This window comes from Bos indicus x Bos taurus, unplaced genomic scaffold (genome assembly GCF_003369695.1).
Source record: "Bos indicus x Bos taurus breed Angus x Brahman F1 hybrid unplaced genomic scaffold, Bos_hybrid_MaternalHap_v2.0 SuperScaffold_100126, whole genome shotgun sequence".
Taxonomy (NCBI): domain Eukaryota; kingdom Metazoa; phylum Chordata; class Mammalia; order Artiodactyla; family Bovidae; genus Bos; species Bos indicus x Bos taurus.
The window spans coordinates 573,286-586,590 of NW_020867066.1; the positions used below are offsets into that span (position 1 = coordinate 573,286).

At 41.6% G+C, this 13,305-nt stretch overlaps 1 protein-coding gene across 3 annotated transcripts in view; it reads right to left on the bottom strand.

Moving 5' to 3' along the window:
• LOC113888431 (multidrug resistance-associated protein 4-like) overlaps positions 1 to 12,164 on the bottom strand; it is a 155,739-nt gene extending 143,575 nt beyond the window's left edge. For 2 of the 3 annotated variants that reach the window (XM_027535558.1, XM_027535555.1), the window contains exons 1-5: positions 11,912 to 12,164; positions 7,953 to 8,042; positions 6,680 to 6,843; positions 2,788 to 2,913; positions 106 to 355 (exon numbers count right to left, since the gene is read on the bottom strand). In XM_027535558.1, the coding sequence (XP_027391359.1) occupies positions 106 to 355; positions 2,788 to 2,913; positions 6,680 to 6,843; positions 7,953 to 8,042; positions 11,912 to 12,097 (816 nt within the window). In that variant the 5' untranslated portion in view covers positions 12,098 to 12,164. The remainder of the gene's footprint in view (positions 1 to 105; positions 356 to 2,787; positions 2,914 to 6,679; positions 6,844 to 7,952; positions 8,043 to 11,911) is intronic. The other variant, XM_027535557.1, reaches the window with a different exon arrangement.
• Between the last annotated feature and the right edge of the window lie 1,141 nt (positions 12,165 to 13,305).

Here is a 13,305-nt window from a genome sequence, read left to right on the forward strand (position 1 = left end):
CTGAAAGAGTTGAATCTCACCTAACTGGCACACAGTGACACCACATAAAGGAAGTATTTTAGGTCAAATCCGCCTATAACTTTAAAGAGTTATTTTTCACCAAACCTTGATTCTTCGGATGCTGACAACAGCCTCTGACACCTTCTCAACGGCCATGGGGAAGTAGAGGGTACTCGAGAACCGCAGAGCCTCGAACAGCGTCACCACCACAAACACTTGGCTGGCTGTGATCAGGTTGTCAAGGAGCTCATTGGTGATGAAGGTAACGAAAATCATGATTTTGCTCACAGCGAAAAATGTTGCCAAATTCATGCCCCTAAGGTAGGAACTTCTCAGAATCTTGGAAATTTCCTTTCTAGAAAAGAAAGTAGGACATACGATTTTAAAAAAAAGCATCAACACACAAGACATGAATTCAGTGTCCGTGTGAGTGGCCCTTTTCTAGGGAGTAGACACAGATTAAAATAAACCATCCCTCACATCATGGAGACATTAGCATAGTCCACATCCAGGGATCTGCCCAAACACCAGGACCACAGACTTCATAATCACTTCACTCTTTCAAGTAAGGGGAGGATTAAAGTCACACTTTTAAACATTTTGAGTCAATCAGACTAGGTTTGAACATTCATTCAACATTCATAATCATAAGTCCTGTGCTGGGCTCCTCACAGAAAGACACAGCCTGTCCCCTCCAGGGCTCATGAACCTGTGGGGGAAGAGAATTAGCAACCACAAGATTGGGAGATGATAGACAGAGACAGTCAGCACATCTCCCATGGGAGCTCAGAGCAGAGGCATGTAACCCAGAGCAGTGGAGTCAGGGCAAGTCACACACACGTGGACCCTGAGAAGATGAGTTGGAGTCAGTCAGGCTTGGAGCAGGCCAGAGAAGAAGGAACATGGGAATGTATTCCCAGCAGTGGCAGGGGAGGCGGGGAGCAGAAATGTGCAGTCAGATGTGACAAGGTGCAGTCAGAGAAATGATCATATGATGTTTAAACAAAAGATGGAAAACAAAAGGGACAGTATTTTCATAGCTCCTTTTGAAATGAATAATAGTAATTCATGAATTAGTTAGTGGTAAAGAATCCACCTGCAATGCAGGAACACAGGTTCAAACCCTGGGTGGGGAAGATCCTCTGGAGAAAGCAATGGCAACCCCTCCAGTATTCCTGGCTGGGAAATTCCGTGGACAGAGGAGCCTGGTGAGCTACAGTCCATGGGGTCACAAAGAGTTCGATCAGCTCAGTTCAGTTCAGTCACTCAGTCGTGTCCGACTCTTCGCAATCCCATGAATCGCAGCACGCCAGGCCTCCCTGTCCATCACCAACACCCAGATTTCACTCAGACTCATGTCCATCAAGTCAGCGATGCTATCCAGCCATCTCATCCTCTGTCATCCCCTTCTCCTTCTGCCCCCAATCCCTCCCAGCATCAGAGTCTTTTCCAATGAGTCAACTCTTTGCAAGAGGTGGTCAAAGTACTGGAGTTTCAGCTTCAGCATCATTCCCCACAAAGAAATCCCAGGGCTGATCTCCTTCAGAATGGACTGGTTGGATCTCCCTGCAGTCCAAGGGACTCTCAAGAGCCTTCTCCAACACCACAATTCAAAAGCATCAATTCTTCGGTGCTCAGCCTTCTTCACAGTCCAACTCTCACATTCATACATGACCACTGGAAAAACCATAGCCTTGACTAGATGGACCTTTGTTGGCAAAGTAATGTCTCTGCTTTTGAATATGCTATCTAGGTTGGTCATAACTTTCCTTCCAAGGAGTAAGCGTCTTTTAATTTCATGGCTGCAGTCACCATCTGCAGTGATTTTGGAGCCCCAAAAATAAAGTCTGACACTGTTTCCACTGTTTGCCCATCTATTTCCCATGAAGTGATGGGACCAGATGCCATGACCTTCGTTTTCTGAATATTGAGCTTTAAGCCAATTTTTTCACTCTCCACTTTCACTTTCATCAAGAGGCTTTTTAGTTCCTCTTCACTTTAAGCCATAAGGGTGGTGTCATCTGCATATCTGAGGTTATTGATATTTCTCCCGGCAATCTTGATTCCAGCTTGTGCTTCTTCCAGCCCAGTGTTTCTCATGATGTACTCTGCATATAAGTTAAATAAGCAGGGTGACAATATACAGCCTTGACATACTCCTTTTCCTATTTGGAACCAGTCTGTTGTTCCATGTTCAGTTCTAACTGTTGCTTCCTGACCTGCATACAGACTGACTAAACACAACAACGAAGAATAAAGAGAGATGGGAGGGAGGTTCAAAAGGGAAGGGATATTTGTATACCTATGGCTGATTCATGTTGAGGCTTGACAGAAAACAGCAAAATTCTGTAAGGCAATTATCCTTCAATAGAAAATAAATTAATTAAGAAAAAAGAATAGCGATTCATATAGTTTGGCTCGATATAGGTACACCAATCTCTATAATCTCCCCATTTATGGGCCATCAACATAAATTACAATCTTAATTTGAATGTCATTGTCTCAAATACTATCTTAAAGACATTGCTTATTGAGATTCGAGGTATTGAGAACTACTTAGAACTTCACTTCTATACAACTAAGAAGCATATGTATTTTTTACTTTGAGAATATGGTAAAAATGATGTCTCCACCATTCCCCTTAACCTTCCTGTAACATGTGGATGATGCAGTGAATAGTAAGTATTGGTGAACTTAAATACTTCTTTGGTAAGACATCTAAAGCATCCAGTAGAATAGGAAATAAAGCATGAAAATATGGAGTGACATCTATATATATAAACTTACTTTCTCAGTCTGGTAATAAGGTCTATAAATGACTTTTCCCAAGCATTCATTTTTATTGTTCTGATGCCGGTTATGACTTCACTAATGGTCCTGATCCTCTTGTCTGTGAGAGCTGCGGTCTTACTCCTGAGGAGACAGACGTGACAGATGAGCTTTAGTGACCACAGCCCAGCTTTCCTTAGCAACAGCAGTAGTGGGCATGGGGGTGGGGGCAAGGGGTGGTGGTCAGGAAGCAAATGGTTCTCTATGGCCCTTTTGCACTTAGAACACAGGCAGATTCTACTCAAAGCACAAATGGATAAGAAGGCTTCAATTAGGAAGTCAACCATTCAGCCCATTTTAAGAAGTAACTTGGAGAATGTGAAGCTTTGGCTAGGGAAGACCTGAAATGAGTCAGATACAAACCATCTATCTGCTCAAGGAGGTCACAGTCAGGTAGGGAAGGCAGAAAGACACCCAGGAAGACAATGTCTGTGCTGTAATAAAAAAGGAGAGAAGTTCTAGGGAGCAGAAAATATGGAACTTAATTCCACCAGGAAAGGAAAACAAGAAGAGCTTCAGAGACCTGGTAGCACTGGAGGAGGGTCTCGAAGGATAAGAAAAATCTTTCCACAGCAAAGACAAGAAAGGAAATTCCAAATAAAGAAAGACACCAAGCACAGACCTGCACACACACAACACACACAAGAACTCAATGAGCTTCAAATAGCACATCTCCATCACCTGACAACCACCCACCTCCAACTCTCTGGGACCTGCTTTAGTCTAACTAGGCCGCAGAATGCTCTTCACCAGCAGCCTCTTTTCTATCACATGTGCTGCTGTGAATGTGGGGCTTCATGAAGACACAATGAAGATGAGCCTGGCCCTTGGGGTGCTTATAATTTAATGGAAACATGAACATAATACCTGAAAAGGCTCTAACACAAGCATAACAAAAATATATGTGGTGAGAAATGGGCCTACAAGATTATCAGTATTTAATAATATTTAAATCTATTTCTGCTTTATTGACTATGCCAAAGCCTTTGACTGCGTAGATCACAATAAACTGTGGAAAATTCTGAAAGAGATGGGAATACCAGACCACCTGACCTGCCTCTTGAGAAACCTATATGCAGGTCAGGAAGCAACAGTTAGAACTGGACATGGAACAACAGACTGGTTCCAAATAGGAAAAGGAGTACAGCAATGCTGTATATTGTCACTCTGCTTATTTAACCTATATGCAGAGTACATCATGAAAAACACTGGGCTGGAAGAAGCACAAGCTGGAATCAAGATAGTCGGGAGAAATATCAATAATCTCAGATATGCAGACGACACCACCCTTATGGCACAAAATGAAAGTGAAAGTGAAGTCTCTCAGTCATGTCTGACTCTTTGCGACCCCATGGGCAGTAGCCTGCACCAGGCTCCTCCGTCCACAGGAATTTCTAGGCAAGACCACTGGGGGGGTTGCCATTTCCTTCTCCAGGGAATCTTCTCGACCCAGGGATCGAACCCAGGTCTCCTGCAATGTAGACAGACGGTTTACCATCTGAGCCACTGGGGAAGTCCTATGGCAGAAAGTGAAGAGGAACTAAAAAGCCTCTTGATGAAAGTGAAAGTGGAGAGTGAAAAAGTTGGCTTAAAGCTCAACATTCAGAAAACGAAGGTCATGGCATCTGGTCCCATCAATTCATGGGGAGAATAGATGGGGAAACAGTGGAAACAGTGTCAGACTTTATTTTTTGGGGCTTCAAAATCACTGCAGATGGTGACTGCAGCCATGAAATTAAAAGACGCTTACTCCTTGGAAGGAAAGTTATGACCAACCTAGATAGCATATTCAAAAGCAGAGACATTACTTTGCCAACAAAGGTCCATCTAGTCAAGGCTATGGTTTTTCCAGTGGTCATGTATGGATGTGAGAGTTGGACTGTGAAGAAAGCAGAGCACTGAAGAATTGATGCTTTTGAACTGTGGTGTTGGAGAAGACTCTTGAGAGTCCCTTGGACTGCAGGGAGATCCAACCAGTCCATTCTGAAGGAGATCAGCCCTGGGATTTCTTTGTGGGGAATGATGCTGAAGCTGAAACTCTAGTACTTTGGCCACCTGATGTGAAGAGTTGACTCATTGGAAAAGACTCTGATGCTGGGAGGGATTGGGGGCAGGAGGAGAAGGGGACAACAGAGGATGAGATGGCTAGATGGCATCACTGACTTGATGGATGTGGGTCTGAGTGAACTCCGGGAGTTGGTGATGGACAGGGAGGCCTGGCGTGCTGTGTGATTCACGGGGTCGCAAAGAGTCAGACATGACTGAGAGACTGAACTGAACTGAACTGAAATAACTTGGACATGGGCAAATTCTGCTGAAGGACTGTACTTATTATGATACAGTGCCAAGAGGAGTCAGTGAATGCCTTCACTGTTCCTGTTTCAAATAGGCCTTTAGCATAAGGTTGGAGCCTCCATTGGCTAAGTCTGAAGGGTCTACAACCCACACAAAGAAGAGACTAGAGAAGGCGTTGGTCTTGTTTTTGAACAAAAGCATCAAGCAACTATGATGTTAACTACATATTATCGAATTTTTTTATCTTTTTATTGAAGGATAATTGCTTTACAGAATTTTGTTGTTTTCTATCAAACCTCAACCTGAATCAGCCATAGGTATACATATATTCCCTCCCTTTTGAACTTGCCTCTCATCTCCCCTGCATTCCACCCCTCTAGGTTTATCCAGAGCCCCTGTTTGAGTTTCTTAGCCATATAGCAAATTCCTGTTGGCTATCTATTTTATATATGGTAATGTAAGTTTCCGTGTTACTCTCTCCATACATCTCACCCTCTCCTCCCCTCTCCCCATGACCACGAGTGTATTCTCTATGTCTATTTCTCCACTGCTGCCCTGTAGGTAAATTTTTCAGTACCATTTTTCTAGATTCCATATATATGCATTAGAATATGATATTTATCTTTCTCTTTCTGACTTACTCCACTCTGTATAATAGATTCTAGGTTCATCCACCTTATTAGAACTGACTCAAAGGTATCCCTTTTTTTGGCTAAGTACTATTCCATTGTGTATATGTACCACAGCTTCTTTATCCATTCATCTGTTGATGGACATCTAGGTTGCTTCCATGTTCTAGCTATTGTAAATAGTGCTGCAATGAACAATGGGATACATGTGTCTTTTTCAATTTTGGTTCCCTCAGCATATATGTCTAAGAGTGGGATTGCTGGGTCATAACACCATACACAAAGATAAACTCAAAATGGATTAAAGACCTAAATGTAAGATCAGAAACTATAAAAACTCTTAGAGGAAAACATAGGCCCAACACTCGATGACATAAATATAAGCAAGATCTTCTCTGACCCACCTCCTAGAGTAATGGAAATAAAAACAAAAGTAAGCAAGAGGGACCTGATTAAACTTAAAAGCTTTTGCACAGCAAAGGAAACTATAGGCAAGGTGAAAAGACAACCCTCAAAATGGGAGAAATAACAGCAAATGAAACAACTGACAAAGGATTAATTTCCAAAATATACAAGCAGTTCATAGAACTCAATACCAGAAAAACAAACAACCCAATCAAAACATGGGGAAAAGACCTAAACAGACATTTCTCCAAAGGAAACATACAGATGGCTAACAAACACATGAAAAGACGCTCAACATTGCTCATTATTAGAGAAACGCAATTCAAAACTCAGAATGGCCCTCATCAAAAGGTCTATAAACAATAAATGCTGCAGAGGGTGTGGAGAAAGGGGAACACTCTTGCACTGTTGATGGGAATTTAAATTGATACAGCCACTATGGAAGATGGTATAGAGATTCCTTAAAAAGCTAGGAATAAAACCTACAGATTATCAATTTTTAAAACCAGTGTTTCTCTTACCGGAGTGATGAAAACAACATCCCAAAGCAGCTTTGCAAAAGCAGAAGAATAATGAGAACCGCCATTCCAGCAAGACACGACATTCCTATTTCCATCCAGAGCAGGGCAGTCACTGCGATAGCCTGCAGTGGCCCCACCCACAGATAGTGCAAGAACATTGTTACCTTAAGAGAGAAAGACAAAGCCTTCTTACAATGGTGTAAAAACCAATAAGGATACAGTATGGAAACAATATGCTCTGAAGGAACAAAAGGAACCTAAACAGAAATGATCTCAGTGGGTTTTAAAACTGCTAAAGCAGAAATCCAAGTGTCCACCCCAGATAATGCCTTTCAGGGGCAGCACAGGGCTGGCTTCAGGGATGTCCCAGGAGAATCAGACCAGCAGCACTGAAGATGTGGATCTTGTGCACAACACAGATGAGCTCAGGGCTTCCCCAAATGCTCTCTGTTCCAGAGTTTAGCCCCCATTTCCCTGGGGAACCGTGGCATCCCCGGAAAGCCTATATTATGGTACCTACCACTTTCTCCAGTAATTACTTGTGTATTTAGCTCCCTGATAGGCTGTGGCTTCTATAGGGCAAAAACTAAGCTTTGCTCATCCCTGAAAGTGAGCAGAGGCCTCACTTCATGTTTGATGAATGAATACTTGAAAGAGAAGTATCTAGTGCAACACAGATCTGACCAACAGCTACAAAGCCCTGGGTAATGTGATCTATGCATAAGGTCAGTGGAAAAAAGACTGTGGAGGGGATGGTAGAGAGGTGATTGTGTCTTGCTGGGGACCACGGACTTGGCATTATTTTTCGCAGGGACGGTAGAGAGGTGATTGTGTCTTGCTGGGGACCACGGACTTGGCATTATTTTTCGCAGGTTCCCTATGCAGCAGGCACTTGAACAGGGTGCAGGGGAAAGAACAATCCCTCCCACCAGGTCTTCATCAACCAGAGGAGGAGGAAGACAGTTCGGCAACAGCCACACCACATGCCAAGGAAGGCCATGCCAGGAGGACCCCTAGGGACACTACCAAAGCTGGGCAAGAACACTGCTGCCTATTTATATATATTAGAAAAACAAAACTCTCATCAACAGAAAAATATATGTAATTACATCAAAGTTGCACACAGAGAAATAAAAGTTGGATAAATACAACCTTTGTCTTACATCCTTAATGGAATCCTGGCCGACACCAAACCCTGGCACCTCTCATCCCAATAAGCTGAACCCAGTGAGAAGGATGGGAAATGGAGGAGGATCCTTCAGGGGCAGCTTACCTGGTCAAACCTGTTCACATCGTTGGACAGCAGGTTGACTATCTGGCCGGTAGTGGTCTTCCCCATGGCTGAGCTACTCAGGCGAAGTGCCTGAAATGAGAGAGGGAGACAGAGAACTGGATTCCTAAGGTGATACCAAGTCATCTTAGAACATAACACAATGGAGCATGTGTTCCAGGGGTCTTGAGTGGTGTCAGCAGGAGCAGGATGACCCCTGACAGCATGGCTCTAGGGACACTTGTTCACCCTCTAACTCCTGAGTGTGGCAGCAGCCCCTCCAGCAAGGACGGCAAAGGGAGGAGCAGGAGGTAGAAGCAAAATCCCCATCCTATTTCAGTGAACTTGGACCTGTCTGAAGGGTAAAGGGTGTAGGTTTACACTTAAGAGACAACTAAGTAATTTTGAGCCAAATTAGATGAGAGCAGAAAAGCTAATTTAAGGAAGGAAATTTGGAGACTTGGACTACAAATCTGGACTCAATCATTAATTCTGTGGGTGACAATATTTAAACACTTCAGGCTTAGATTGTTCGTTCTGAAATGAGCAAGTATAATATTCAAAACACTGTTGCTGTGAGGAAACTGTGTTCTTAATGCCAGTCTGCTGACTTACAAAAGCCACAACCCGTGTTACACAATCCCTTTATTTAGTAAGAAAAATGCCCTAGAGATCTGAGGAAACTGAAGACACACCAGGAGCTGCTTCAGCAGACCGCCAACTGGAGCCACTGATCCAAACACAATGTCATACTTTATAAAAATGCTTCGTTTACTCCTCAAATTAAAGAAGAAAACCCATGATCAAGTGAGACTGTAAAATTATATAACCACAATGGAAGAGAATATGAAAGTTCCTCAAAAATTAAACAAGAAATTATCATACAATACAGAAATTATACTACTAAGGATATACTCAAGTAAAACTAAAAACACAAACTTGAATGGACAATTTACACTCATATTCAGAGCATCTATGTTCACAATAGCTAAAAGGTGGAAACAACTGTCCATTGACAGATGAGAGAATACACAGAATGTTGTATAGACCTATAATGTAATGTTATTCTGTCTTAAAAAGAAATTAAATTCTGACACCTGCTACAACATGGATGAACCTTGCAGATATTGTGCTACAGGACATAAGCCACACACACACACACAATGACAAACACTGTATGATTCCACTTAACAGAGGTACCTACAATAGTCAAATTCACAGAGAGAAGAAGAACGGTGCTGGGTAAGGGGACAGGGGTCGGGGAGTTAGTGTTTAATGGGTGCAGAGGTTCAGTTTGGGAAAAACAAAAAGTTTCAGAGTTGAATTACGGTGATGGTCACCAACAATGTGAATGTACCTAATGTCACTAAATGCTGCATTGAAAAGGAGTGAAAATAGGACACTTTATGCAGTGTATATTTCCCCACAATAATAATTAAAAAAAAAAAAGATCAATGATCAAAAGCCAAAAGTAACTTTACCAAATTTGTGACAATGTATTAATAAATAAATGGCAAGTCATTTTTATTTATGAAACCTCCCACAGGATCATTCAAAATTCAGCTGAAAAGAGCATGAAAATGCTGAATGGGCCATGTTAGGAGTGGCAGATGTGCAGCCTTAGAGATCCCCTGGAGACCTGCCCCAGCCTGGGATCCATGGTGTAGACAAACTACAGCTACGAGCTTAGCAGCCACTCCATTTCTAACACTCGACCTGGTTTCTTCCCAGGACCAGGGATCAGGAGGTGGGGCCCAAGATGAACCACAAACGTTCAGAGGGGCCTTTCAGAGCTGCTTTGTCGCACCAGTTTTTGGGTCCTAGGGAATCAGTCCACCTGTAACCTAAAAAGGAGTGTCTTGTTTCTACAACAGGAGTCGTCTAGATGCAAGGCCGTGAACAAGGAAATCTGTCTTTCCCATGTTTCTGGAATTTCAGATTATGTCAGTGGTGTAATCCCCACAATTTCTGACTTCATATAGGAACCATCTTTTGGGTATAATTAAGGCAGCAAATGAACATCTCGGGAGATGGTTACATTCACATAAGCCAACGTGCCAGGTCAGATCACATTTCCAAAAGGCAAGATTTCAAAGTGTTAGAGGGAAGAGGAAGAAAAACAAGTGGACAATGGCTCACCTGTGCAGCAAAGAGTGAGCTTTGACTAAACCATCACCTCACACCTAACTTAAAGCTTTCACAATGCAGTTCTGGTAAAATTTCATAATTATTATGAGAGTGATGGAGAAGGAAATGGCAACCCACTCTAGTATTCTTGCCTGGAGAAACCCATGGACAGAGGAGCCTGGCAGGCTATGGTCCATGGGGTCACAAAGTGTCGGACACAACTTAGCGACTATCACTCACATGAGAGTTAAGCATGATCTGAAAAGACAAACAGTTAGCCAATTGGTGGTAAAATCTTGAGTATCCACCTCCTAAATGGTTAAAGATGCAACAGAATAACAAAGATGATGTTGAACAGCAATGAAGACCCTGACTGGAATGTGTGGGCACTGCTGAGATTTCCACATCACCCAGAAGGAAACCAATTCAGATGCTGCTGCCAAACAAGACAGTGAGGTCTCCAGGTTCACTCAGTCCCGGGATGTACAAGACTCTGCTCAAGGAGACATGAGACGACACCTCACTTTCTGCTCTCAGAAGTATTCCGAATAAATGGAAGTTCTAAATAAGTAGCAACCAGGTAAAAGAAGCAATATTTTAAATTTAAGCTGTTTGGGTTTATCTTTCAATGAGGGCTATATTTATTAATAAAAATTGCATATGTTTAAGGTTACCACATGATGTTTTTATATACATACACATTGGGAAATGATTACTATAGTAAAACCACTTAAAATATCCACTACCTAATATAGTTATCCTATTTTAATGTTGCGAGAACATTTAAGATCTACTCTCTTGGAAAATTTCAAGGTTACAATACAGTCAAATAAGGATTTTTTTTTAAGCAAACAGTCTGAGGCAAAGAGGTATCCAAGGTCAAATTTAAACAGAACCCTTCAGCTCTTGACACTTATATATCTGTGGCAATACCTTTGTAAAGATACCTGAAATCCTTATTCCTTTTATACTAGTTTAGACCAGGGTAAACTGTGAAATAATTTCCTGGCATTCCTCAATACAAAATCGGTGAACACATTAAATCAGTTCTAATTAAAATTGCTATGATGCATACTAAAGATAAAAGGAAATATTGTATTAAAGTAGCTTAAATGAAGAGCAACAAATTCTCTCTGGAATGAATGAAACAATGTAAAATTTCAAGTTTTATCTCAAAAACCCTACTATTTTCTTTAATATCATCAACAACAATCACATTCATAGAATGTAGTGAGTGAGTCTATATTTGGCATGAATTCTCTTTATATTTTGTCTAATTAACATAACTATATTGAATATAATTAGATGGGTATTTTAAAATTATAATCATTCCCTTTCTCAAATACATTATCTGCTTCTAGATATAATTTTATAGATCCAATCTCCTTAGTTCCCTTTTAAATAAATATCTGATGTAAATTAAGGTTTTAATGAACAACAAGAAAAATTTTCTGTAAACAGCACTATGGGATCTAAACATGAAGACACTGAAAATCAGCTTGATACTTTTGATGCTTATTTTTAAATATAAATTTAATATTTTAAAAATATAATTTAATATTAACTTAATACTACAAATTTAGTGGGTATTATGCCACAGCCTATGGCTAAAAGTTATCAAGGGCAGCCCTCATGTGATCTCAAAAGAAAAATTTTCATTATTTATTGGTAAAGTTTACTTCAACAACAACAAACTTGGCTTGATGCAAATAGCAAGCTTCTCTAGGAAGGTGTAAACGATCCCAGTTATGTAATTTTTAGTTTACAGAGAACCTTCCCTAAATGTCCCTGAGGATTCAGGGGAGGTACACACCGTGGTACCGAGCGACACTCACCTTGCGGTAGATCATGTGGCACACGGCTACTCTCAGCCTCATCCCCACGCGCTGCATGTGGTAGAAGTACAAGTGGTGCAGAACGGCCCACACCAGCACGCAGGCGCTCAGCCCTGCCGCGTAGCCGTAGGCTTCGTGCAAAGCGGCAGAATCATTGGGATCATAGTTTTCAACATAACTAATCATTTTCCCCAAAAATATAGGTTGGACTACTCTGGTGCTTTCCTAAAAGAAAAGAAAAGCCTTAATTAGACATGTCAGTTTTTCTTAATACAAGATTTACTTTTAGCATTAGCAGGTTAAAAATACATTTTGACAAAACGCTACATTCATGGCTAATTTAAAAGAAAAATATGCAGATCCACTATCTCCTATAAGACAAGTAGGCAACAGTTTAACCTTATGGCAAAATTTTACATTCAAAGATAGTAAAGCCTTAGTACTTTATGCCTAATACACTGTGGATACTCAGTATAAATATCACAACCAGTGCTTTAGAAGTCATTTGGCACAATACAAGTGAGCCTTAAGATGAATAAAGAAAAAGGTGGCAGAAGAAGAAATTTGCTTCCATATGAATTAGCCTGCTGGCAGCCTACCCCTGTCCCCTGTCCTCTCAATGACCCAGCCCAATAGAAAGTCAACCTGGTTCACATATGGGAGACACACTTTCATCACCTTCTTCAGGAATCTTTGTGAACTGATACCCTGGCACAAACACCCACTCCTTTCCATCCCAAACTCCACATGTCTGTAGATCAAGAGAAAGGAAACCAGCTTCATTTGGAAGACCACAAAGAAATCAGGCTTGGCAGCTCTGCAGGCTCTCAGCTCCTGAGAGCACTGCCTCACTAGGTCTCTACCCTATAGAAGTCAGAATGTTCCTTGGAGTAAAAAATTAAACATGGTGGAGGCCAAGCTAAAAAATGATGTCTTCCGTGGTTCTCCATCCACCATCCACTGCAGGTGGTTTGGAAGAAATGTTCCCAATCCTCCCTTCCCCGAGGCTAAACCAATTGACACAAGGTGCACTGAGGCTTCTACCCTGAATAAGACTTAGGAAAGCAAGTTTCTTTCTCAAAGAAAAAGGCAAAGAAACAGCAACACCTGCCTACCCTGCCAAACAGCCACTTCACCCCACAACTTACTTCCTCTCTCTAGTCACCCCTTGAAGGTCTCCTTTTCCCCAGGTTCCCTTCCTTCACCATCAAGGAAAACCACTCAGTGAATGAAAACCACTCACCTAAAGTAAACATCTCCACCCTCAACATCATTTCCTACACAGACTTCATAAAAGACAAAATGTTAAAAGTTTGAAAGTCTTTCAGGAACAGGGCTTTTTCTTTTTAGCAATCCCACAGTACTAACACAGACAGGATAAGCAACTGACAGGT